Source organism: Mustela lutreola, chromosome 11, assembly GCF_030435805.1.
Source record: "Mustela lutreola isolate mMusLut2 chromosome 11, mMusLut2.pri, whole genome shotgun sequence".
NCBI lineage: Eukaryota > Metazoa > Chordata > Mammalia > Carnivora > Mustelidae > Mustela > Mustela lutreola.
In genome coordinates, this window is record NC_081300.1 from 24,984,752 (window position 1) to 25,010,482 (window position 25,731).

Genomic DNA, 25,731 nt, shown 5'->3' on the forward strand with positions numbered 1-25,731 from the left:
AGAGAGCTGCCCGAGACAGAGCCAGCCCGCCGGCGCCGAGCTGCCGAGCGTCCGGCCCCGGAGACCCTGAGTGGGGCGCGGCGAGCCCCCGGCGGCGGCAGAAGGACCCGAGCGCCAGGAGAGGGCGGACGGGGGACAAGGAGGCTCCCGGGCGCGACGAGGAGAGTCTTGGTGGAGGAGGCGGCGTGAGGACACCCGGGCCTCCTTGCCGCCGCAGCCGGGTCGGGGCGAGCAGCTCCTGCGGGGAGTCCCGGCGGCCAGGCGCGGCTAGGGGAGGGGGCGCCGGCGGCCCCCGCGTCAGTGAACAGCTTGCGCCCAGGAGGGCGAGAGCGCGCGACCCGCCAGGGGCCCGCCGCCGCCGCCGCGCCGCCCTCCCCCGCGCTGTCAGCCCCGCCGGGCGCAGCCGCCGCCGCCGCCGCAGCAGCAGCAGCATCTTCTGCCCCTGCGCCCCCGCCAGCCCCGAGGAAGTCCCCGCCGAGGACCGGGGCCCCCGGGAGCGCAGGAGGAAAGACCAGACTCCCCTGAAACACCCAGATGCCGCGGATTGAAGCAGCCTAGCCAGAGCTTTCTGTGGATTAAAAAAATATACGATTTTTTTTTTTCTTGGCAGAAGAAAAGGAGAGGAAGACCAGCGGGGCTCTGTAAGGAAAAAAGGGGGATGTAACTCGTGGATACGTTTTTTTCCACCCCTCAAACGTCTTGTTCTACTTTGTAAACATTTCTTTTTTTAAACCTTAGCTCCAGCCGGACGCCCCCAGACCTCCGGGGGTGCGAGGAGGTGGTGTTTTTCATTTTGGGCTTTGCATATTTGGTTCTTAGATTTTTGAGAGCCTTCCTATTTCGCCAGACATCTCATGCGGGGTGAAGTCCACTCGGCCCCCTCCCCCGAGTCTTCGTGTGCACGGAATTCGAGGAGATCCGGTTACTAAGGATATAGAGGAAAAAAATAAATCGCGTGCCTGCTTTTTTTTTTTTTAATTGCTTGTTCTCCCCACCCCCAAATTAAGTTGCTTAGCAAGGGGGAAAGAGGCTTTTTCTTCCCTCCAGCAGCCCAGCCGAACGTCTTTCGTTTTTTGCCCCCGCGGATCTTCCATGTAGGAAGCCGAGGCTGGCGAGCCCGACTCTCGAGAGCCGCTGCGGGGGGGCCTCTTTTTTGGGAGGCGCCGACTGGGGTAGGCTTCGCCGCCCCCAGGGAAGCGGCGGCCGCGTTCCTCCGGGGTGCTCCGGGGCCCGAGAGCCGCGCACGGCGCGGGCCGCGCGGGGTGGGGCAGCCAGAGCGCAGGCCCCCGAGCCCCGGCGGGCGCCCCCGGGCCCCCGCGCGCGCCCCGGTCTCCGGGAGACTGGCGCATGCCACGGAGCGCCCCTCGGGCCGCCGCCGCTCCTGCCCGGGCCCCTGCTGCTGCTGCTATCGCCTGCGCCTGCTGCCCCAACTCGGCGCCCGACTTCTTCATGGTGTGCGGAGGTCATGTTCGCTCCTTAGCCGGCAAACGACTTTTCTCCTCGCCTCCTCGCCCCGCATGTTCAGGACCAAACGATCTACGCTCGTCCGGCGTCTCTGGAGGAGCCGTGCGCCCGGCGGCGAGGACGAGGAGGAGGGCGCGGGGGGAGGCGGAGGAGGCGGCGAGCTGCGGGGAGAAGGGGCGACGGACGGCCGGGCACATGGGGCCGGTGGCGGCGGCGCTGGCAGGGCTGGCTGCTGCCTGGGCAAGGCGGTCCGAGGTGCCAAAGGTCACCACCATCCCCACCCCCCAGCCACGGGCGCCGGCGCGGCCGGGGGCGCCGAGGCGGATCTGAAGGCGCTCACGCACTCGGTGCTCAAGAAACTGAAGGAACGGCAGTTGGAGCTGCTGCTCCAGGCCGTGGAGTCCCGCGGCGGTACGCGCACCGCGTGCCTCCTGCTGCCCGGCCGCCTGGACTGCAGGCTGGGCCTGGGGGCGCCCGCCGGCTCGCAGCCCGCGCAGCCGCCCTCGTCCTACTCGCTCCCCCTCCTGCTGTGCAAAGTGTTCAGGTGGCCGGATCTCAGGCATTCCTCGGAAGTCAAGAGGCTGTGTTGCTGTGAATCTTACGGGAAGATCAACCCCGAGCTGGTGTGCTGCAACCCCCATCACCTTAGCCGACTCTGCGAACTAGGTAAGAAGTTGATCTGCGCGCACCCCCTCCCTTCCCTTCCGCTGGCGCACAAGTGGAAGAACCCCCTAACCCCCCGGGGCGTGTGTGTGTGTGTGTGTGTGTGTGTGTGTTTGCGCGCGCGCGCGCGCGCTGGTTGGGAAGGGTGTACATTCTCTCCTGGGAAGATTTTGGGGACAAAAGTGGAGAACAGGACACGGGGAAACTGCAAGGGCATTTCCTGGGGGTTCCCTTCCAGGTTCTTTTGCTCTGCTGCCCCTAGGTGGGTTGAGGGCATTGTCTAGGCACATTTTTCCCAGGCAAGCGGTTAAAAATGAGTTGCTTTTATTTCCACATCGGCTGGGGGTGCACAGAGAAGTGGGGGGTCACGCCTCCCATGCACCCGGAAAAGCGTTGAGGTGTGTGGCCGAGTTGGATTCTGTCCAAGCCCGCCAAGGAAGGTTGGGAGAAGCGAGTTGTAGAAGCTGGGAGTCTCTGTGCGTTTAGTAAACAAGGAGAGTCTTGTCGGGATCCTCCCTGGCCGCGCAGCCCTGGGGTCTTGGGGCAGAGGGGGTTAGGATGGGAGGCCCAGCTGGGTTTCTCACGCTCAAGTCCGCCAGTCAGAATGGAAAAGAGCCAGTGGTCAGAAGTTGGGTATCCCCAGCATTTTCCCTTCTTCCAGTACAGTAAAGCAGAGAATTGACTGTAAGGTGGTCTGTCCCCTGCTCCTCCAAGCCTCGGCCTCCCTTCGGAGACCCCAGCCTCCTTCAGCCTTTTCCACCGCTTCCCGTTTCTCCACGTCTCTGTGCGTCGCGGGGGATGTGCCTCGGGCTCCCGCAGATCCTCCCAAGTTCGCCCGCGCACTTGGGGCGCGTCTCCCGGGTGGGCTGGGAAAGGGGATCCCCGAGTTTTCTGCGCGCGTGTGCGGCGGGGGCGGGGGGTCGCGGGGAGTGAATTGGCGCCCCCGGCGGGCAGGCGGACAGGAGGACGGAGTCGGGGTTGGGGAAGGGGAGGGGGCTTTGTCCCTCCCCCGCCCCGTGAACTGTGAAGTGCGCGGCCCCGGCCGAGCCGGTGCTTTCCAGCCGGGCCGGCGGAGCGCGGCGGCGGGGCTGCTGCAGACGTGGAGGAGCGGAGCGCCGAGGCTGGCGCCAGGCGGCCTCTTTTGTTTATCTGACAGCTAAATATCAAGGCAATCACCGCCTCGCGGCCCTGCCTCCAACCCCCACAGCTAAGACAAACAGTTGGGCTGAAAGAATGCCTCTGTTATCGTAAGTTTCTATCTCTCTCTCTCATGGCTCGGCCTTTATTTTCTCTTACTTTTTTAATTCCAGAGTCTCCCCCTCCTCCTTACTCCAGATACCCGATGGATTTTCTCAAACCAACTGGTGAGTGGATGATTTTAAAAATATCCTTCCTATCTTAAGTTAGACGTGGAGCCTCTAGACCTCGGATCGTTCTGTCGAGGCAGCGGCTCTGGGGAGGCGCTGGGCTTGCCCCGAGGTGATTCTGGGCTTCCTCTGTTGGAAGTTTGGTGGATTTTTCTGTTTTTGTTGTGGCTGGGTTGGGGGTGTGTGTGTGTGTGTGTGTGTGTGCGCGCGCGCGCGCGCGCGCGCGCGCATGCGCGTGCGTGTGTGAATGAATGTCTATCTCGATTTTCTTTTTTGCAAAGGTGTTCCTTAACGTTTTGTTACTTTTTTTTTTTAACGTATTTTCACTCTCACCAGTGTTGGCTCAGCTTTAACACGTAGAATTTGATCCACGCAGAGTGTCTTCCAGCGCCAAATAGGACAGGTTGCTGGGAAAATGCAGACCTTGTGAGTGCCAGAAGAGTCAGTGAGAAGAATGGATAATTTGAGGAGAGAGAAGACTGTTTCAAAGGGGCAGGGAAGGCTTTGGTTGAAAGTAAGAGGTTAGAAAATCTGTAAACAAGCCTTTCTACCTGGCCAGTAGACATGTTTTATCAGGGAAATGATTTTTCTGTTACTGTGCCTCTGTGCCCGTAGGTTGGGACACTTTTCCGCTCTAAAATAAAACAAAACAAAAACAAGTGAAGGCGACAGAAGCAGAGGACACCTGGAAGTCACTTCGTCCCTGGGTTTTCTCAGAATTCTTGGGACTACACGAGTTTTTAGCATAGCTCTGCCTGCCTGTTGCTTTGTCACTGGGTGGCGCGGGGCCAGAGCGGAAGCCCATTTGAGACTGGCACAGCCCCATTGCGGTCGTCTGCTTTCAGCTGCTGGCTGGCTGGGCAGGGGCTCACCCTTGGGGCACACAGTGCCAGGGGGCAGCGGGGCAGCGAAAACTGGGACCCGGGAGTGCCAGCAGGGATGGGCTCCAGTGTCCTCGAGCCCCTTCTTGCACGGTGAGGGGAGAAGGGATTCACCCCCTGAAAAGCAGGGACTGTGTGTAACCTGGGCCTTCAGACCCATGTCCTGGTACCTGAAAACTGCAACCCTTGTGACGTTTTTGTTTGGCCAAGGTTCTGGGCGCAGGAGACGTGAAGGGTTGGGCCCCAGTTCTCTCTTGGAATTCCACAAGTCCTTCCGCCTCATGAGTTTTGGCCGTTGGGCCTTTCCCCCCACTAATTAAAAGTTTTGCTGGGGCGTTGTCATAAATTAAATACTTTAATGAACGGTGTAACCGAAGCCTGTGCTCTGCAGCCAGCCCTCCCGGGACTCCTCCGCTCCCTGAAGTCGGGAGGCGTTGCTGCCTGCCTGGTGCTGGGCTAACCACTGCCTGCAAAGCCCGAGATATTTTGCTTTCGATTTACAAAACACCAGATAAATGGTCATTAATGAGATAACCGGCTTTGTGTATTTGTAACAAACATCACCACGATGCTCTGTTCGATGCTCTGTTCTAGAACGGAGCTTGGCTGGGCTTCTGGCTGGGCTTCGATATCGAGACCCAGTGTTTGTGAGGTTCGTCCTACAAGGGGCCAATCTCTGCCCTGTTCTGGTTTTAACTTCATCTTTCCCATCTGGAGGGAATCCATAAAGGAGAGAAAGACCATTCACCTTGGTCCCAGGAGTAAAGATTACTAGGGGTCGATAAATGCTTGTGGAAACCTGAAAGCATAGAAAGGGAGGGTGTCGTCTTGGGTCTCCTGCAGGGACATGAGGATAAATCCGTTCATAGGATGGATGCAGGCAGTCCTCTTGTCAGGCCAGGACTTCATTTTCTGTGAGTGGAGTGATAGATTTATTCATTAGCAAGTGTTGACATTAGGTAGCAAAATGTGTGTAAACAGAGAAGCCACAAAGACAGGAGTGTGCCATTTCCAAGGGGGAGAAAAGTTTTCAAGATCAGCCAATAGGAAGTGATTAGCCTGCCAATCGGAAACTCAAACAGCTGGTTACTCACCCAAAAACGTTTTGTTTAAAACAAAACAAAACAAAACAAAAACAAAAGAATGAAAAAAGGAGCTGTTGTGTAGGGGCAGGAGGTGGTTAAAGGGGCAAAACCACCCCCCCAACCAAGAATTGTCTTCATACCCTGGCGGGTAGCCAGGTCTGGGAATGGTGGGGCTGGAGATAGGGCAGGGACCCGGGCCTTGAAGTCACACACACAGATGGGATGCTGCCCCAGGTTTTTGTCTACACTTTGCACGGGGGAGGAGAACACTTGGCTGGGGAATTGAGATCAGCTCATTGCATTCTTAAGCGTCTGAGCTCTAGGCTGGATTTTTGGTCTTGGGTGATTAGGTGAGAACCAGTTACAAGGTTTTACAATGGACAACTGTTAAAATCTTAGCCAGTCGCACAGCTAAGAGAATCCCTTCTGGGAAGTCTCCAGCTTGGGAAGAGAGGCCTTTGGGGCCTGGTACCTCTGCAGCCTTTGGAGGAACTCCAGGGCTTAAAGCTGGGAGCTCCTATTTTGCTGTGGTTCAGGCCGTCCTGGGGTAGCTTCTAGACATGGGTGCCGGGTGGTCCCAAACCAGCAGGATTTTCCGGGAAAGAGACATTAACTGAACCTAGGGGCAAGATGGCTGGGACTTGGGGCTATTTGAAGTCCAGAAGACTCCCTCCCTTCCCACAAGGGATAAGGACGTGCTGTTTCAGAGTAGCAGCTGATTTATGGTCTGGGGCTGCTGAGGGGAGTGCTCTGTGGGCTCCGCTCCCTGTGTCCTCCGGATTGTATCTGATGGTGCAGAGAGGGCTTGACTGGTGGGCGGTGGGAGGGGGTCCTTGCTGGAGACAACTACTTGAGTAGGCTGGGGACCCAGGTGATCGGTACCCACTAGGTGGATCAGTCCTCCAAAGCGTAGTTGGGAAGTCTGGGATCTAGCCCTGTTTTTACTTCTTAACGCATGCCTTTTAACTTTTCCGAACCTCTTTAAATCTAGATCAAAGAGTGAAGAGTTAAATGATTCATTCATTGGCTCATTAACTGGTTCATTCATTCATTCTACAGGCCTGGTGATGTGCCTGTCTAAAAATGTGAATGATTCTGATGCCATGGATTGTGCTGTCCCCAGGGTTCATGGGCTTGTGATAGGGGGCAGAGCTGGTGCATTGAGGGTACAGCTGTGGTTGGCAGGGAGTGGGGTTGGAGCTCCTCTGGCTCTGGTGCCCCTTAACGAAGCTCAGAACTAAGTTGACAGAGCATCCAGGCTCTCCAGGAATCATTCTCTTGGTGAGAGAAGTTGGATCTCCAGCTCCCTCACCTTGTACCCTCTGAACAGCTTGTTCCTTGGCTGGTCCCCAGGTTAGCGTCTTTTAAGGACTGTCTTCCTCCCAGAGAACCCAGCACTTAACTGGGTGCTTGGTAATGTTTAACGATGGGTGAGAGCCAGGAATGGCCTAGAATGTGTGTGTGTGTGTGTGTGTGTGTGCGCGCGCGCGCGCGCGCGCAGCCTGGGCTCTGGAGAGCGGTGACACAGGGCAGAGACCGAGACACTAACTTTGGAGGTCTGTCTTGCTGGAGGTTTTTAGTGGGTGAGGGATGGAGGTGTGTGGTCTCTTGGACCTTTACAAGCTGCGAGCCCCTGGCTGTGTAGCTCGAGGTCAGGCTGGATGCTGGGACTTTTGGCCTGACTACCTTCGGGGGCCGGGGATGCCGGGGGAGGGAGAGCTCTGGGAGGGGCGAGATGAGCTCTCGGGCATGGCCCAGCTCTCACTGGGTGGCCCCTTGGACTGTCAGGGACGCCTCAGTTTACCCGGGTGCGGGTCGAACAGGTATACTTTGCTACTTCACAGGGGTGGTAGGGAGGCTTAATTAATGTTTGTAAATCCCTCCTGAGATCAAAGGCTCTGTAGAAGGGCAGAGCACCATTTCATAAAAACGCTTATGGTTGTCGGTGCCGACCTGGCTTACCTTTGATCTGAGCGGGGCTGACACCCTGAATGTGGTCCCAGCTCTGCCCCACGAGATGCTGGGCTCTTCCTTTGAAACACACTTGGCCCCTGGGACCGAGCCAGCCAAAACTGAAGGAGAGCAGGGGGCCGTGGCTGTGGATCAGTTGTCATCTTTAACGGGGGTGGGGGAGGTGTGTCTTCCGCTTGTGGGTAGCTAGGGCCTATCTCTAGAACATGGTGAAGGCCATCAAAGTAGTTTAGAAAGCGTAGGGTCTCCACCAGTTAACAAGCAGCTCCATTTCCTGCTCCCCCTATTGTTTTGCATTTGATTAAGTGTATCCTGTAAAACTGTATATTCCTGTTAGGAATTACACTTCACCCTGATAAAAAGAGATTACACGCCGTCTTTTTCTCTCTCCCCTGCCCACTGCTGCGGCGCCTGCGCTCCCCCTTCCCCTGGTGAGAATTTTTGAAAAGTTGTTCTTCCAGCCACAAAGAGAAATGCAGGGGCAGGTGGGAGAAACCCAGAGGTGGTGGTTTTGGGGTCCTGTGTTAAGCCCTGCTCAGCCCCTCACCTCTTCTTTGAGGAGGGGAATAGAGACTGTTGATGGGCTCCTTGCCTCCGGGCTGCTCTTGACTTTGGCTTCTATTGGCCCGTCTGGCCAAGTGGATCCAGTGGGAAGCTGGTTAGGACACTACCCCGGGGACATGCTGCTGGTCACCTGGGGTGGTTGGGGGGCTGGAATTGTGTGCTTGGGTGACACCAGGAAGCCTCTTTCCTGAGCTAGCTTTTTTCTAGGGCTCTCTGGAAGTTTGGCATTGTTAGTGGTGCGTGACACAGCTTACAGGGTCTTGTGTATCTTTGTTTCATGGCGTAATTAGTTGTGGTTTGGAGACTTTTTTTGTTTGTTTGTTTAGTTGCTTGGAGGGAGACTGTCAAGTCTATTTCTCAGGTAGAATTGTCATTAATGATCCTCGTGAACATTCAGGTCACTGTGCTGAGCACCCGAGGGTGACAGATGTTGAAGAGAAGCTTCTAGTCTGGCTAGGACAGGTGGGATCTGAAGGGAAACGATCAGCAAAGACGGCAGAAGGGAACTCCCAAGTGCTGGGTGCCAGAAAGATTTTATGGGAGCCGAGGACAGGGAAGGCGGGTGTGGGGGGGTGGGGGAGGCTTACAGGTCTGGGGCTGCCCGCGAAGGTTTTTAGAGACAAGGAGTTTGGACCAGTCCTGGAAGGAGGTATTTCCCCTCCAGCTGTGAGCCTTGAGATGTTCTCTGTCCTGATCTGGTGGTGGTGGCTTTATGCAGGCATGTACAGGAGTAGGATTCACGGAGTGGTTCTGAGATGTGTACGCTTTCCCATACTACTTACGCGTCATTTATAAAGGGAAAAGCTGGGGTCTAGGTGGATCAGTTGGTTAAGTGTCTGCCTTTGGCTCAGGTCGTGAGCCCAGGGTCCTGGGATCGAGCCCCACATTGGACTCCCTGCTCAGCGAGGCGTGGACAGGGAGCCTGGAATAAATAAGATTCAAAAACAAAAAAAAGGACTTTTTTAGTCCAAGGGCAGTCTTGAAAAAGTCCTAAAGAACTGGGAAGTTTATCTTTCACAAGATGAGGGAGAGACTGGTCTGTGGGAGTGGCAGAGAGGCCCCAGGATCTGAGCAGAGTCTTCACCCTTGATCGAGCGATAGCTGGTAGGCAGACCGCAGTGGGGGTTGAGAACAGAACCCAGGCGTTCTTTGACCTTGGGAACTACCTGGTTTTCTCAATGGGGGATTTGCAATAAAAGAGAAATTTCCAGCCAGTCTGTGATGGAGCCTGACTTGACCAATGATTAACTGGCTGCCCGTAGCCCAGACGGGTGACAAGGTGCTGTGGTCTGTCTTGCCCTGGGCAGCGAAGCCTGAGCAGTCCGTTAATAATCAGCGTCCTCGCAGCAGGAGTCAGCTGCTTGGAATGTGTGGTTTCTCTTTAAAGCTGTTTAGAATGTGCTTAAAAATTCATCTTGGTGTTTTTATTTATTTGTGTATTTATTTATTTCTCTTTCATTCTCAAATCCACAGCGGACTGTCCAGATGCTGTGCCTTCCTCCGCTGAAACAGGGGGAACGAATTATCTAGCCCCTGGGGGGCTTTCAGGTGAGACATTTCCCCTTATTTTTCCTGGCAGTTTCAAGACCTCTTGAAATGACTGGACGCTGGAGGAATGGGGGTGGCCTGCTGCTGTCCCCACGGGTTTGGGATTAATTCTCACTTGTATGTGCTTAAACTGGATGCATCCGTGTTGACTTAGGCCCCTGAGCTGGTCATTCTGTAGTCCCCTGTGCCTGCTCTGTGGATGAGGAAGTGGGGGCCAGCTGCAGGCTGGCGGGGTGCTGTTTCCTGATTATTGTGAAAGAAGCTACTGGCTCAGGGGGGTTGTACTTGGCTGACTTGGGTCTCATTAGTTGATTGGTTTAAATCTTTTACCGACTTGTCCTTAATGATTGAGCAGCTTGAAAGGGATGGATCCAGCTTTCTGGAACTTGGAGAGATAACGGGTGGGAATTCTGCATAGATGTCCTCCATGCCTTTGTGAAAGTTGCCATTCCCGGTCTAGCTTAGGGCATATCTGTGCCTGGGAGTCACAGGATGGAGGCCCTGCAGACTGTAGATCTCAGAGGGCTTACCCGGGAGGGAAGCTTTTCCTCAGGGTCCATGGGTGTGCTGGAGGGCCTGGAATGCCAGTGCTGAAGGGTCACGGAATTGAGGGAGGGGCATTGGGGAGCCGAGCATCCTTGTCCTTGAGAGGCAGGAGAAGAGAGTCATAAACTTGGAGAAACTCATGAGCAGTGTAAGTGGGAAGCATTTTCCTCTTTTTCTGAAGACATCCGATTTACACCTGATTTTTGCACCCCAGTATGGCGTCACTGGGTTTTCTGAGAGCTCGCTAGAGCAAAGAGGCAAAGTAGACTGGGGGTTGGGGGGGTGGGGGAGAAATTCCACAGAGTTCCATGCATTTGTCGTTTCTTGCTTTGGGACATTTGGTATAGGATCATGACGGCTTGGATGGAAGCAGTAGAATTTATCTCGGGGGGTGGGTACTGTGGTGTACCCCCTTCTGTGGGGTGACTTCTGGGAGTCAGGCGCTGCTTCCATGCCACGGTCATGCTCAGCTCATCCTGGCCAGACCCTCCTAGGCTCTCCCTGGGAACTGAGCTTGGAAGACGCCTTTAGGAAGACCCTTGTTTGTTTTTATTTCAGCGCAGAATTTACTCTGACTGTTGTCTGGGACAGGAGGGTTTTGTTTACACAAAGCTCCTAATGAGGAGTGAGCAGGAAGGAGAGGGGGACTCGGAGAGGGGGCGGGGCTTCGGGCCTGAGGACGGGGCTGGACCAGAGCGATGAAGCGGGGAACACTTGGCAATTTGCAGGAACGTGTGAACTGCGTCTTCTCTGCTTTCTAAGACGGAGAAAGTTCCTGAAAGAAAGAAGGCCAGGAAGAGGAGAGGGTCTGGGCAAAAGAACACACTCAGGATGTTATTAGATGGGATTATTTTTTAGATCTTGAACGTGTAGGGAGGAGCCCCAGCCCCTTCGAACCACATGAAATAAGCAAGGGAAGTGGTAGCTTTTGAAAGGGGGGGGCTTTTCGGAAGGGTTGTTCATTGATAACATCTTGTCTGTCTCCTCTGCTGGGGGAAGTGACGACACCAGCCCGAGCTTCTCCTCCCTTGGCCCAAGAGCCAAACAACAGCACAGCATGCCCCAGGCAGCCCCGTCGGAGATGGGTGGGCGCTTGACTTCACGTTCCCAAAGCCCTCCCCAAACGGGGGAAGGGGTGTGTGGGTAAAACAGTGACTTAACTGCTGCCCCCTAAGGTAATTGCAACCATTTAGATCACTAAGGAGCTGCTAGGGAGGAGCGGTTGTCTCTGAAGGGATCCAATGGTTTAACCAAACTGCAAAAGGAAAAAGACCAGGGGGCCCCCCACATGAAAGAGCATTTGTTTTGAATTTTAGCTCTTAATTTACTAATTCCCAAGGCTTCAAAGTTTGAGCTCTTTCTTCTTTCCGTTCAGGGTTGGAGCAGTTTATTAATAATGTGTTGTGTGGGGAAATTGAAGAAACTTGATTTTTTGGGTTGGTGCCCAGTGGTTTGGGAGTGTCAGGAGGGGAGGTGATGGGCATGGAGAAAGCCCGGAGCTATGCCCTTCGGAGCGAGAGTGCCTCCTAAAAGATGATTTAATGGCCCGGGTCCAGGATGAGGGAGATGGAGGGAGCCCAAACCTCCTCCTTCCCAAGTTGATGTTTCCATCAGGGGAGGGGGGTGGCCTGGGTGTGTCCACCTTGGAGGATGAGGCTGGTGGGGGCTGTGGTGGTGGCGTGGCTGAATGGGGCAGGGCCCGTGGCCAAGTGGGACAAGGCTGCCCAAGGGGTCAGCAGAGGCTAGAGGGTGGGAGCCTGCTTCGGGAAGGGGGCGGCAAGCGGGCAGTCAAGGTGGGGAGCGGTGAAAGCGGCCGCCAGGACCTGCCCCCTCCTCCCCCTTGAAATAACCTCTGTGAGTGTGTCTTTCACAGGCCCTGTGTGCTGTTTTCCTTCCTGTCCTGCCCTGGCTGAGAGCAGGCTTCATGAATGGGGCTCAGTTTAGGGTGGGAGGGAAGGTCGGGAGCGGGAGCCAGAGCTTGATTCTCTTGGCAAGGGAAGAAGGGAAAGAAAAAACAGCCACATGTGAAAATGTGGTGCCTCGGAGGTTGGGGTGGGGGTGTGCTCAAAGGCATTCCCCTCCTGAACTGCCGGGGTGACTCCGAGGCTGGCCCTTCCCTCTCCTGCGGGGAAGGGGAGTGGGTGGCTGGGAGCCCTGGGCGCAGGCCCGCTGCCTGCGTTTGGAATCCAGCCTTGCAGCTTGGGTCTGGCCGGGGAGGCGATGGGCCCAGGCCTTCGGGACTTCGCAGTGAAACACGCCCCACCCCTGCAAGTTTCCTCAGTCTGGGAAAACGGCACATTTTTAGAAGGCTGGGACTCGGTTCCAGGAGATTGTACTTTCATTTCTGACAGCCGGCTCTCTGAGACAGATGGATTGCTTGGTGTATGGTTTTGTGTGTGTGTGTGTGTGTGTGCTTGTGCGTGCTGCAGACGTACAGATCGACGACTGTGCACCAGCGCATAAGCAGGCAGGGGTCCCCAGGCAGGCTGTGGGAGAGGCGTGGGTTCCTTCCTCTCACCTGGGGTAGGTGGATGGCAGAGCAGCTTTTCCACGAGGAGATGGGCTTTGGGAGTGCGGGGGGTGCTTTGTGGATTGGTTCTGGGCCCTGATTCGGCAGCCGCGAGTTCAGTTGTTTGTGTGGTGCCTTTTGAAAGGCATGGAGCTTCTGAGTGGGCCCTTGACGCTGGACCAGGTCCTGGCCTGGGGAGGACCCGCCTGGGAGAGGTCTGATGCAGAGTGGAAGCTTCTAGGGTTTGGCCCGGTGGTGGAAGCGGGAGGAGATTTTGCTCCCAGAGTTTTGCCTGTATCCCTGGTGGTACAGTGATACAAAAGCATGTGCTAGAAGCTGCCATCTTTGCAGTCTCTGTCTGGAGTTCGCTGTGGGGTTTTCCTTTAGCTCATCTGTCCTGTCCTGGGTGGGTTAGAGGAGCACCGTCTCTCTCCCCTGCAGGTTCTGGGCGGTTGGCCCGTCCTCCGTCCTCCCTGTGCGTACTCCTGTCTGGAGCTGGCCTTAGTTGGGGCTGGGATTGGAGGCTAGCAGTTCGTAGTTATTTAAACTCCCAGAGAGATGCCACCGTGGAATTCAAGGAAGGAAGTGGAGGGCAATGCTGATGTGGTACTGATGTGTCTTGAGGGGTTGGGAGTGCGGTTGAGGGAGCCCCAACTCTTGGCTGTTCAGAGTCCTGCTTATCGGAGAGACATGGTCCTACCAGCCCAGGGGAGGGCCTTAAGAGCCATGTATTTAAAAAAACCCAAAACCAACAAAGACCATGTATGGCTTCTCGTTCCCACTTACGGGTGATGGGAGTGTGCTTAGGTCCGTGGGCGCTCCTGGAGCTTGTCCCTTCCTTGTCTCTGATCCCTGCTGGCATCTGTGATCGCTACAGAGAAGGAAGTCGTCAAAATTAGCTGTATATAATCTGGAAATGTGCTCTGGCTCAGTCCATGGTCAACTTCGGTTCAAACCAAGTAGCTTAGGAAAGATGATTCCATCTTGTTTCTAAACAAAGTTCATCAGCTCCGTGGGAACAGTTATTACTGTCCAGCTTGGAATGGTGATGGCACGCTGGGGATCTGGACCTGGGTGCCTGTCTGTTTTTCATGTCTCCTTCCTCTGCCTGGGAACAAGCAGCTTGTGGTTTCACTGAGGTCTCTAATGCCAGGGGTGGTGGTGGTGGTGGTGGTGGAGAAGGAGGGCTGAGCTCATCCAAGCAGGCGCTGGGAAGAGTCAGCTGTACCAGCACATGGGACTGTGAGTGAACTCCTTGCCTACTCACTCCAGACAGTCTGGATCTCTAGGGACCCAGCCCACAGCTCCCTAAAGGCCAGGGTAATGAGTCGGGCCTGGACCAGCTCACCTGGTGCACACCCACTCCCCCGTGAAGACCAGTCCTGGACAGCAGCTCAGGCGTCTGCAACGCTTGGGGCCATGCTCTCAGCCCTGGATGTGGGTTCATTCATGAAATCCCCTTTGTCCCGGAAAGAATGAGGTAGGCAGGCAGGGGTTAAGTGCAGGGAGACGAAGTTCTCTGGAGCAAATCTGGGCTGCTCTCCTGGCCAGAACTGGCCAGAATGCAGCCTCCTGCATTCTGTCACCAAGGCAGAACAGGGCCTCCCAACAAAGGGGGAGAGGGCCAGGTGAGGGCCAGTTTCCAGGGTCACGTCCGGCTGTAGTCTAGCACATGAAATCTCACCACCCTCCTTCGAGCTTTCCTTAGCAGAGCCTGGCTGTAGCAGGGTGGACTTCTAGACCTGTTGCGGGGGAGGAGGCTCTGTGGCAAGCTCCAAGCCAGTAGGACAACGGAAAGGGAAGAAATGCTAAAGTCCTGCTCAAGTTTGGCTGCTTTTGCATTTATTGCTGTCGCTGTCCCGAAATCCAGCTCTTGCCAGTGTGGCGTGACAGCCAGCCTGAGCCGTTCGCTTCAGTCTGGGCTTGGAACCCACAGTGGCAATTGTAAAGCAGGTGGGGGGGACACGAGGCCTAGGGTGGTGGTCCCAGACTTTGCTGCGTGTTAGACACCCTGGGATCTTCTGCATCATGGTGTGCAGGTGAGCTTCTAGGATGTGGAGCTCCCCAGGTGCTGACAGGTTGAGGAAGCCCTGGGAGGAGGGGCAGAGAGATCTGTGTTCCTGCGGTGGTGGGGGGGTGGATTCTTGTGCCTTCTCTTGGTGGCCACACAGGTGTCATTCTCTCTAGCAAAGAATTTGAGTATCTCACTGAATGAACCTCTTCTCAAATAGGATTTTTGCTTGATGAGTAGCTTCACAAGGTGTGTTAACTTGGCACCTTCCTCCAGCTGATTCTGCCCTTTAATGAGATTGTAAAAGTGGCCCGTGGGACAGAGTTCCCTTTTTGGGGCAAAAAGAATGTTCTGGAACCATGTACGTATTGCTGATGCTTACATAACTCTGGGAATACACTCTGTCACTAACGGTATATTTTATGTTACATGTATTTTACCCCAATTTTTAAAAGTAGTGACCTATGGTCACTTTTTTTTTTTTTATAAAGCATTTTTTTTTTAAAGCTTTTATTTATTTACTTGTCAGAGAGAGAGAGCGCGCGCAGAAGCAGGCAGAGTTGTAGGCAGAGGCAGAGAGAGAAGCAGGCTCCCCACCAAGCAAGGAGCCCGATGTGGGACTCTATCCTAGGACCCTGGGACCATGACCTGAGCTGAAGGCAGTGACTGAACTGACTGAGCCACCCAGGCATCCCCCTATGGTCACTTTTAAATGCATGCTGATACTTGGATAATCAAGAACGGTGATTCCAGAGAATAAAAATGGAGACGCTTGTGTTCGGTACCTGGGAGCTACTGTTGACAAGCGCTTGTTCCCATAATACCTCTGAGGTCTCCTAGGTTGAGGGGCTCCCGTGGATGGGCCTGTCTTCTCTAACTCTTAACTCCCTGAAGAAGTGGGGAGAAGCAGGCACTTCTCAGTGTTGTTTTTTCTTTTTCTTTTTCTTTTTTTTTTTTTTTGACCTTCCCTTTTCCATGTGGGTTGCAGAAATGAGAGGCAGGAAAGTTCCCTGTGGTTCTTTCCGAGCCTGACCTTTTTGCAAGGGAAGTGAGTGCCCTGGTGGTGTCCTCTCTGCCTCAGATAGTATTTTCCCCCCAGGTCTGCCCAGCCTGGTTCCCGACTGCCTGGCCAGCCTGGGGATTGGAAACTGAGTACGATGCTGGGGCTGTCCCCATCCCCCAAAGCTTGGGACCCCGGGTCTGTGTGACATCCCCACTGAGGTTTATAGGGCTGCAGAGGGAGGCGGGTGACTTCCCCGGGGGCCCTCCCTTTGCAGGAGCCTCGTGAAAGGTTACTGTACATCACGGCCACTGGGAGGTCACTCCTGGTCCTACCATCTTCCTTGCGCGGGATTGAATGGCTAGCCCAGAGTCTGGCCGGGTGCCTACTGTCACAGAGAGGCTTCCTCTTGGGGCTATTTTCAGCGGGAAGATATTATTAACAGCTGAGGTCCAGTTCTCAATTTAGTGGCTAACATACCAAGAAAGCAACATTGACTTGGTCAGCGACGGCTGTACCCAAACACGCTAGTGCTGCCCCCGGCCCCTTTCCACGTCTGCCTGTGGGGTGTCCTTGGGGATCTGGGTTAGGGAAGCTGTGATCCGGGAGATTTTGTCTGCCACACAGAGCTGGGAGACATTTTAATGAAGCCAACTCTAAAAAAGGTGTTTGCCTTCTAAGGTGGGGAGATTTTGTGCTGGGAATGGGGGCCCTGGATGGAAAAAGGAGCTTTTTGTGGAGTTCAGGACAGTTTAAAACAGTGATAACTTTCACCTTGTAAGTGAACAGGAAATATTGGGATAAGACAGGAAATTGCATCATTCCTTTTATAAGAAGAACTCCAGAAAAAAAAAAAAAGTTGTTCGCAAAAGGTAGTGTCTAAGAGGAGGCCAGCCCTGAATTTTTGTTGTTGTTGTTGTTGTGTTGTTTCTTTGGGTTTTCAACCCCCCCCCCCCCTTCCACTCCCACGAGGACTGTTAGGCCATTTTCTTGAAGAAAGGGGCTGTTTGAGAACTTTGTTATTTTTATTATTAAAAAAAATATTTGACCAGAAGGGTCACCTTCAGTTGAAATGTTAACTGCAGCCTTATTTCCTGGTTCACTAAAGAATCTTTTCATGACTTTTTCAGTTTCCTTCCCCAAATGGTGGGGCCAAGCAGCTCTTGGCTGGAAGTGAATTTTGGTTTGGCTGCTTGAGGTCCTCAACACGGAGCCCCACCCAGTGTCATTAGCTCAGTTTTAACTTGCAAAAGACAAAAAAAAAAAAACAACTTATTTTTTTGGTCGGGGGTGGTAGGTAAGAATTTGCTCGTGCCTGCAGCTCTCCACCCCAGCCTTACCTTCCCCTAACATGGGTACCTGGCATGGGGTAGGTGGGGAGTCCAGGCTGCCTTGATTTTTTTCCAGCCATAGAGCCCAGCCCCGTGTCCACCCCACAACCCCCAGGAATTCCTTACCTTCTGAGACTACGTTTCTGGGGTGCTCCTGAGGAGTGGTGGGGGAGGGGGGTGATGGGGCCCACCAGTCACCCAGAAGCTTCCCCCAGCAAGAGGGCTTGCCACAGCCCCAGGCGGTATGAAGTAGGTGGGATATTGTCCCTTGGGTATAAAAACACAAGTTTCCATTTACTCATCTCTGGGTTTCTGAGCCCCCCTCCTCCCCCTTATGATGTCATTGTTCGGGTGACACAGGCCAGTGCCCCAGCGTGTGCTGCAAAGGGGCCCCCTTTAGGATAGAGACCCGAAGGAGATTCGTGTGTGCCACGCTCTGGTTCCCCACTCACTTGCCCCGCACCCCAGCTTTTTTCCCTTAGCGTGCATTGTTTTGTTTTCATAACACAACAAGAGCCGTGGGGTGTGTAAGAGTATTGTTGAGAACACTCGGTGAGCGGAACTTGTCCAAACAGAGCAGGACGCCAAGGCAGAATGCTGTGGGCAGGTGGTGTGCCCACAGAGGTTGCCGGGCCGGCGCCTGGCTTGGAAACCCCTCTCTGTGGATCGGCCACAGCTAGCTGGGAAGTAGCTGAGGACAGGGGCTTCTCTTTTCCCACCAGGCACTGGGAGTGGGGCCTGGACATTTTGGCTGACCCCTGGCTGGAAGGGGTGCTCCTCCTCCCAGCTAGGTTCACTTGTACCTCCCTCTGGCCGGTGTAAAGCTGGGGTGGGGTGGGGGGTTTCCAGCCGCTTCAGGAAGCCAGCAGGTCTCTGGTTCGTTCATTCAGTGATGATTTATTGAGTACCTACTATGTGCTAGGCCCCGTGAGGTGTGGAGGATGCAGTTTGGGGGCCCCTGGTAGAAATTTTTCCTGGAGGTGTTTTTGGGTCAGTGAGGTAGAGGGCTCAGGAACGGGATTCGGCTGTGTCCGGACTACAGATAGAGGGCAGCTTCTCAGGCGGTTTCCACGGGTTTCCAAGGGACGGAATGAGCCAGGACCCTTGGGCTCTGGAGGCGGGCGGTGGGGTGAGGTGTTGGAAGACATGAGGCAGAGGTGCAGGGATGGGCCCCTGGAGGGATTGTCTGAGCACGCAGGGTAGGCAGAGCTTTGCTCTCAATGGCTTTTGCCTCTGTTTGGTTGTGTGGTCTGCTGAGAGTTGAGATAAAACAAAGACAGAGGCCTGTCTCCTCCCGCTCCAGCCCCCTCCCCCATCCTCCCCTTGATGGTTAAGATAACAGCAGTGGCATTAGGAGGTACAGTTATAATCCAGACTCTGATAGTACTTGGGTGTGTGGTGTGGTGGGGGGAGGTGGCCAGCCACGCCCTGGCTGGGTTGTGGGACCATAGCCCCGGGGCGGGGCTGGGCGGGGGAGAAGGGCCACAGAGACACTGATGTCTCTGAAGATAGTATTAATGTCTGGACAGTCACAGTGCAGGGGCAATCTGAAAGCCCTAGAGCTTGACTTTCCTTTTAGAACTCTGGTTCTGAATGCACCCATTTAGGGATGCATCTCGCGCTTTTTAATTTTAAATCTGCCGGTCAAGGCCGATTCTGAGATGCCAGCAGCATGCGGCGGGGGCAGGGGGGGGGGGTCCGGGCCCACGGCGGTGGTGTTGTGTGAGGTGATCTAACAGGCAGTGACCAGAGCGTGTTTGTTTCCACGCTCTCCCCGCCCCCGGCTGCCGGAGGGCTCCGTTCGTGGAGGTCACTCGCTCTATTGATCTTCTCGCTCTGCTGTGGAACCCCACTGGCCCGAACAGTCTGAGAGCTGGTTTGGTGTGAGGTTTGATCCAGGGCAGGAAAGGAAAGTACTGATCTCCACTCCGGTTTCATCTTGTCAGGCTGGGAGTTCCCGTCAGCAGACAGGCCCAGTTCGCTGGCCAGGGACTGTTTAGTGGCTCTCGGGTTTGTTCATTTCAGAATTGCCTTTTTAGTTTGAACTTGGGATGGCCGCTCAACAGGAACAGAAACAATATGACACCGGGCGGTGACTGTGCTCTCTGGACGCACCTTTCTGCGTCTGCCTCTCAGAGGTCACAAGCTGCTCTTGTCACCCTGTCCCGTTCACCCCTGCCCCAGCTTCCACCGGCCCCTAATAAGTTGAAAGCGTCTTCCTTGTGCAGTAGGCAGAGTGAAACGTGGAGGCCAGGAAGGGTCTCCAGGAGGTGCTAGGGAACCTTGGCCAGCCCCTGGGCAGCCTCTCAGCCAGCACGGGCCCCTCCCCCTCATTAATCAGTAACCCAGAGCGAAAGAGCCATTTGAGTCTTCTGCGAGCTTGGGTGCACAGTACAGCTCTTAAAAATAGATGGGCCCCATCTCCAGCTCAGTGGGGTCAGAGTGAAGACCCCTGCTGGGTGGTGTTGCCTGGGGGAGGAGGCCTGTGGTGGGGGGCATGCAGGAGTCCTGGGAGGGGCCCTGGAGAATGACAGTGGGAGGGAGAGCACTCCCCTCCAGGTGTCTGTCCCTAGGGGCTGGCAGACTTTTCCTGGCTGAAGGTGGAGCTTTTTGCTGGCCGGTGGCCTCCAGGGCCTCAAGTTTTTCTCATCTGCAAAATAAGATGTTGGACTGGTCTCTCCCAAGTGCCCTTGCAGAACTTGCAAAAAGCATCCTGTGATCTGTGTGGTCTTTGGTTCTCGGATTTTGAGGGGAGGTAATGAGACCCCCTGTTGCTGAGGTGCTGCGCGAATAAAAACATGATGGTTCTTCACATTTCTTGGCTTGCAAATTCTCCCAAGAATGAGTGAAAGTTGAGGAATCCTTCCCCATAAAAATGCATATGCATACCAAAATTTGCATGCATTTTCAGGGGGCCTTTGTGCTTGTGATGGGTGGAAGCCCACCAATGAATCACCTGTACTTAAGGCCTCCAGGTTAATGCAGAGCACCGGAAAGTATTAAAAGAGGTCGGGCCTTCTCTTCTGTTTTGTCTATTTTCTTTCCTCTTTCTCCCTTTCCCTCTCCTTTCCTTTCCCCTCCAACTTCTTTTTTTGTTTTGTTAAGATGGCAAGAGAGGGAACACAAGCAAGGGGAGTGTGAAAGGGAGAAGCAGGGAGCCTGATGTGGGGCTCAATGGGGGTGGGGGCTCAGTCCCAGGACCCTGGGATCATGGCCTGAGCTGAAGGCAGATGCTTAACTCACTGAGCCACCCAGGTGCCCCTCCCTTCCAACTGTTTGGGCAAAATACACCCCACATTTCCCATCGTGACCGTTTTGAAGTGCATAGCTCAGAGGCACGAGTCTGTCACCTTGTGGGCAGCCTCCCCCACTGTCCTTCTCCAGGACCACTTCTCCTTCCCAAACTGAAACTGTCCCCTCAAAACCCTAACCCCCCAGCCGGCCTCCCACCCCCGGCTCTGGGCAGCCCCCTTCTCCTTCCGTCTCTGTGCATTTGACTGTGCTCGGTATCACATAGGAGTGCAGTCATCCCACACGTGACGTTCTGTGGTTGGCTGATGTCATGCCTCAGAACCTCCTCAAGGTTCGTCTGTGTCCTCGCCCGCGCCACAGTGTCGGTCCTTTCTTAGTGTAGGTGTCTCTACATCTTCATTCATCCTTCAGTGGACGCACTTGTGTTGCTTCCACTTTCTGGCTGTTGTGAAAAATGCTGCTGTGAACATGTGTGCCATTAATTTCTTCAGGACTCTTCTGGATACACATTCAGAAGTGGGATTTCTGGGTCATGGGGTAACCCTGGGTTTGGTTTTTGGGGCAGCATTGTAGGGCAGCGCCATCTTGGCCCGTGTGTCTGTTGCGGACTGATGCCATGGGGCGGGGGACTCAGATCAGCCCTCCTGCTCCCTGATGCAACTAGATGGCTTTGAAGGGGAGCCCCAGCGCAAGGGGTGGGGCCCCGAGTCTGTCCCGGGGTGGTGGGGGATGGGCAGCCTGGTTCTCCACAAGTAATACAAGCCAGTTTGGAGCCCAAATGTATGGGAGGCCCGAGTCCTATGAAACGTGGGGCACACAGCCCTGAGCGGCAGGCGATTTCTGGTGGGTTTTGGGAGCCTCGCCATGGTAGTCAAGGGTGGGGGAGGCTTCATTCCTCTTTCACGGGGTGGGCACCCCAGGCCTGGGAGGCCCTGGGTGCTTTGGGGGTGAAAGGGCTGGGGTGGGTGAACAGCGAGTGTGTCAAAGCCAGAGAGATTAGATTACAGAGGTAGACAGAAGTAATGATTAACTTTTCCAGTCTGCACACTGTCTCCAGTCTGTCGTACTGTTGTTTTTCCCTGTGAGTACAGTGCGGGCCGGGTCGGGTTGTAAAGAAAGAGGAGGAATGATGGCTCTGGGAGTGAGCATGGGGGCGGGGATCCAGGAGCTGGCCGGAGAGGGAGGCTTTTCCATCAGATCCTGCATTGGAATTTATTGGCCGGAATGCAGTAAATGTTCAAATGCCATCCCATCCAACAGTTTTCATAATTGTTGTGGAACAAGGGGAGCTGGGGGAGGGGAGGGATGAAAAGGACTTTTGTTTCTCCCTGTGTTTTTCCACGTCTCCGACAGTTTTCCTACCCTTTAGAAAAGCTGGAGTCCAGCAGGAGCTTTGGGGAGGTGGGGGGGGACAGGGCCCGTGTCTGGGTCCTGTAATACTGTGCTGCTTTTCGGGGTACTGGAGGTCGTTGTGCATGGGGCTTTTATTAAAGGGCCCCACAGCAAAAGCAGCTCCCTGCAGAGCCCTAAGACCCGCAGAACCAGGCGGGAAGTGTTCTGTACCTCGTACCTCTGGGGGTCGTGTCCTTCAAAACAGTTGACGTCTGCATCCATTTTTATGAAGATGCTTACGGAGTTTGAAGGTGCAGCCCACATACTTAGAGACGGGGTCAGTGCAGAGAAGAAGAGGAGGAACTTTCTACTCGTTTAAGAGCTGATTCTTGGGTCGGATTCATGTATGCCTTCCCACTTGGGAATCCAGATGTGGAATGTGGGGGGTAATCTCTGGTCGGTCTCTAGGAGGGAGGTTGGGTGGGGGGTGAGCCTGGAGATAATGATTTGGACATTTTCCTGTTGGGTGATGGTCCTACTTGTTGTGTCGTCTTGGAGTGTGACCAGGGTCCTACCTGGTACCATGGCGGATACGTGCCGTGCAGGTCTGGGGGCTGTGTGTACGCAGGTGTGTGAATGCCCTTTCTAGGGGGAGGGTGGATCACGGTGGGAACGTCAGGGTGCGCCATGGAGGGGGGAAGAGTCTTGAGATTCGAACTTGAAATGAGGAGCCTGGGTACACACTCAACAGCCAGAGGCCCATTTACTGTAAATATTATGAATGGAGTTGGCCGGGCTGGGAGTCCCCACCCTTCCTCTGAGTCCTGTTGGAGCTGGGCAGAGCGGGCCTCCTCAGAAGGCAGGCAGCCGGGTACACGCTATAATTTGCATGGCTGAAGGCTGGGCCACAGGAAGCCGTGTCAGCCCGGCTGGCGAGACAGATGGGAGCTTTTGATTTGTGTGGCTTCCCCCCCTGCCCGGCACTGCCCTCAGTTATAGTCTCTGCCGGCCAAATACTGCTCTTAGGGAGGTCTCCTGGGCTGGGGGCTGGCCTTGGACATTTGAGGGACCTTGGGGGACACAGGTGGGGCCTGTTGGGGGAGTGGAGGGTAGAGGAATCCATTTTAGTTTCAGGAACTGGTTGTAAGGCACAGTCAGCTCTCAGTCTCCTAGATGATAAGCAGGATCTGCTGAATCCGTGAGCTCAGGAGTTCGCAGGAGGAGAGAGGTGATGGCGAGAAACTTGAGGGGGCCAGGCCTGGGTAGATATTGGGAAGCAAAGTGGTGATATGGGCGGAGACCCTCCCCTGGCGATCCTCCTCTACCTGAGAGCGGTGAGCGACGAAAGAGCACACACAGCTTGTACCTCCCCACGTTTAAAAAGAAACCGGTTTAGGGGCGCCTGGGTGGCTCAGTGGTTTGGGCTGCTGCCTTCGGCTCGGGTCATGATCTCAGGGTCCTGGGATCGAGCCCTGCATCGGGCTCCCTGCTCCGCAGGAAGCCTGCTTCTCTCTCTCTCTCTCTCTCTCTCTCTGCCTGCCTCTCTGCCTACTTGTGATCTCTGTCTGTCAAATAAATAAATAAAATCTTAAAAAAAAAAAAAGAAACCGATTTACAGAGGGACACCGCAAAATCTGGCTCAAATCTCTTTTCCCTTTTGATTTGATTTTGTTTTGTCTTATTGTTGCAAATTAAATGCAAAAATGTGCCAGGCTCCCCAGCGTGATTTTCTTATTCTCCGGAAGGTAGTAAAAATAAATGGAACCTGTGTTCATACTGATGGGGCACTTCTGTGGATCACAGAATATAGCCAGAGACTGGAGAGCCTGTGGTGGGGGGGCTGTTGTGTCCTTGCCTCCTTCGTATTAGTTAGGGTTGGGTCAGACTGAGCCTCTGGGGGAGGGCAAGCCACTTGGCCAAGATCGTAGAGCGGCTTGCTGGCCAAGAAACCCGGTTCCTTCCCCCGCTTGGTGCAGAGGAGCTGGACCCCACGCTCGGGGTCCTCATTGAAAGGGAAGTAGTGAAGTAAAATGTGAAGTAGGCATCATGTTTCCAAAGCGTGTTCTGAAGGACACTTAATTTTCTTCCTCTAGTATTTGGAGAGGGCCAGTAACCTCAGAGGTCAGAGGTAGCTGCCCACTGCGGCTCACGTCGGCCACTGTTCTGGCCTGGAGTTCCAGCTCTGTTGGGCAAGTGATCGGTGCCTCTTTTCCCCCTTTCACAGCATAAAGACACTAACAGGCTGCAACCTCATAGCGTTGTCATGTGATCCCTTCCACCTGGGCCCGGGCATAGTTAAATGCTCATTAGGTATGGGCATGACCCAAGACTGTTCTTTTCCCTGGGGGGGAGAAGGGGTGGGTAGCATTGGGTAGCGTTTTCAAGAAGTTGGAGAACCCAAGCAAGATGTCTGAGAGAGGAGACCAGCATGTGTAGCACAAGCCAGGTCATGGCCCCTGGCCACTTCATATCAGATTGTCACAACAGCCCTGGGAGGCTGGCCCTGGGAGCTCTGGGAGCTTAAGTCACTGCCAAGGTGCTGAGGGAGAGAGGTCTGAAGGGGTGTCAGACTCTAGCTGGGTGTGGGGGTATCGCACAGTCCGAGTTCCCTGGGGGCCAGGTTTTGGGGAGTCCGGCTGGTTGGACCACAGGGACCCCAGAGCAAGTTCTCTGGCTTTTGAAGCAGACCCTGTGGTCCTCCTGTGTGCCCCCACCCCCACCCCAATCCACCTCAATGAAGAGATCTTGTTCCAGAGTCTGGAAACAGCCCAACCTTCTCAGTCCTGCCTTCTACCAACCAGAATCCATTCCCTGATCTCTTTGGTGGAGGAACTTGGGGTTAGCGGTGATGGGCTGAGTCTGAGCATTTTCAGGGTTAACTGGAAGTGTTTGGAGTTTGTTTCAGCCCCTGTGGGTAACACGTTCCAAACCCCAGGGTTGTCTGTAGGAATCAAAGGGAGCCCTGGCAGAATCTTGGGTGTTCTGGACGAGGTCGTAAACCTGACAGATTCGAGTTCCCTCCAGAACCTGAGTGGAGCTCAGACCCAGTGGGTTTTCTCCACGGCTGCTTTAGGTTTCAGTCTTTGGGGCTTGGACAGTAGACCCAGCAGGGTTCCTTGTTCATTGCAAGTGTTTGGGTTGAGAGTAGATGGGACAGATGGTCCCTCTTATCTCAGTCCTTGTCCCCGAAGTGGGCTGGTTGCTCTTGGGACAGCCCGGTTTCCTGACCAGGGTGGGGAACAGGGCTGACGGGTGCTGTTAACCTTTGAGATGTCTGAGGTGGGGGGAGGACAGGATGAGGCAACCTAGGGTGGCGCCTGAGTCCCGCGGAGGGAGGACCCTGGACCTGTGGCAGGCGAGGCGTGGCCGTGTTTGCGTACCAGGGTTGCTGGGTTTAACTTGTGTGTCTCCCTGTGTGCCCTTTGCTTGCCCTTAGCCATCTGCGTGAAAGCAGCTGTTTTCTGCCCAGTCTCCCTCTGCTGGGGTGCTGGGGAGGGGGCATACAGGCCTTGACCCACTGTGGGATTTTTGGCAGAGACGTCTCTATTTATTTTTTTAAAGATTTTATTTGAGAGAGCGCGAGGGGGAGAGGAAGAGACAGACTACCCGCTGAGCCTGATGTAGGACTCGATCCCAGAACCCTGGGATCTCATGAGCTGAGCCCAAGGCAGATGCTTCACCAACTGAGCCATCCAGGCGCCTTGAGACATCCTCTTTATAAGAGCCTTGCAGAGAGGAGAGTGGGTTAGACCTCTCCTAGCCTACCTCTTACTCCTGTCCGCTGTGCCCCAGCAGTTGGGCACGGGTAACAGTGGGCCCCACTGCTGTGGCTCAGTCTATCTATACTGGCCTGGTTCCCTGCTGTGTTCCTGTCTGGAAAGGCCTGAATCTCGGGGACCCCACATTCCCCAGCAGCACTCCTCTGTGTGACGTAGCCGGGCACCAATGGCCTCCTGTCCGTGCCCGTGCCCGTGCCCTGTCCTCAGAGCACCATGGGATGTTTTGGAACAGTCCTGCCTCTCTGGCCCTCACGGTCAGCTTCATAAGCAAGAGACCAGAAATGGTGCCATTGAGGCACTGAGCTTGGTCTGTCCTCTCTCTCCATTTCTCTTCATGTCCTCACGCCTTCAGACAAAAATGGAAAATTCTGGGGTCTGGTCACCCACTGCCTTTGAGAACCCTGGGCGTGCGAGTCATTCAGGAGTCT

At 54.9% G+C, this 25,731-nt stretch overlaps 1 protein-coding gene across 1 annotated transcript in view; it reads left to right on the forward strand.

The window, feature by feature from the left end:
- Positions 1–1,503: 1,503 nt before the first annotated feature.
- SMAD7 (SMAD family member 7) overlaps positions 1,504–25,731 on the forward strand; it is a 30,000-nt gene continuing 5,772 nt past the window's right edge. Inside the window, exons 1-3 of the mRNA XM_059139178.1 lie at positions 1,504–2,130; positions 3,438–3,491; positions 9,469–9,543. Coding sequence (XP_058995161.1) covers positions 1,518–2,130; positions 3,438–3,491; positions 9,469–9,543 — 742 coding nt within the window. The 5' untranslated portion in view covers positions 1,504–1,517. The remainder of the gene's footprint in view (positions 2,131–3,437; positions 3,492–9,468; positions 9,544–25,731) is intronic.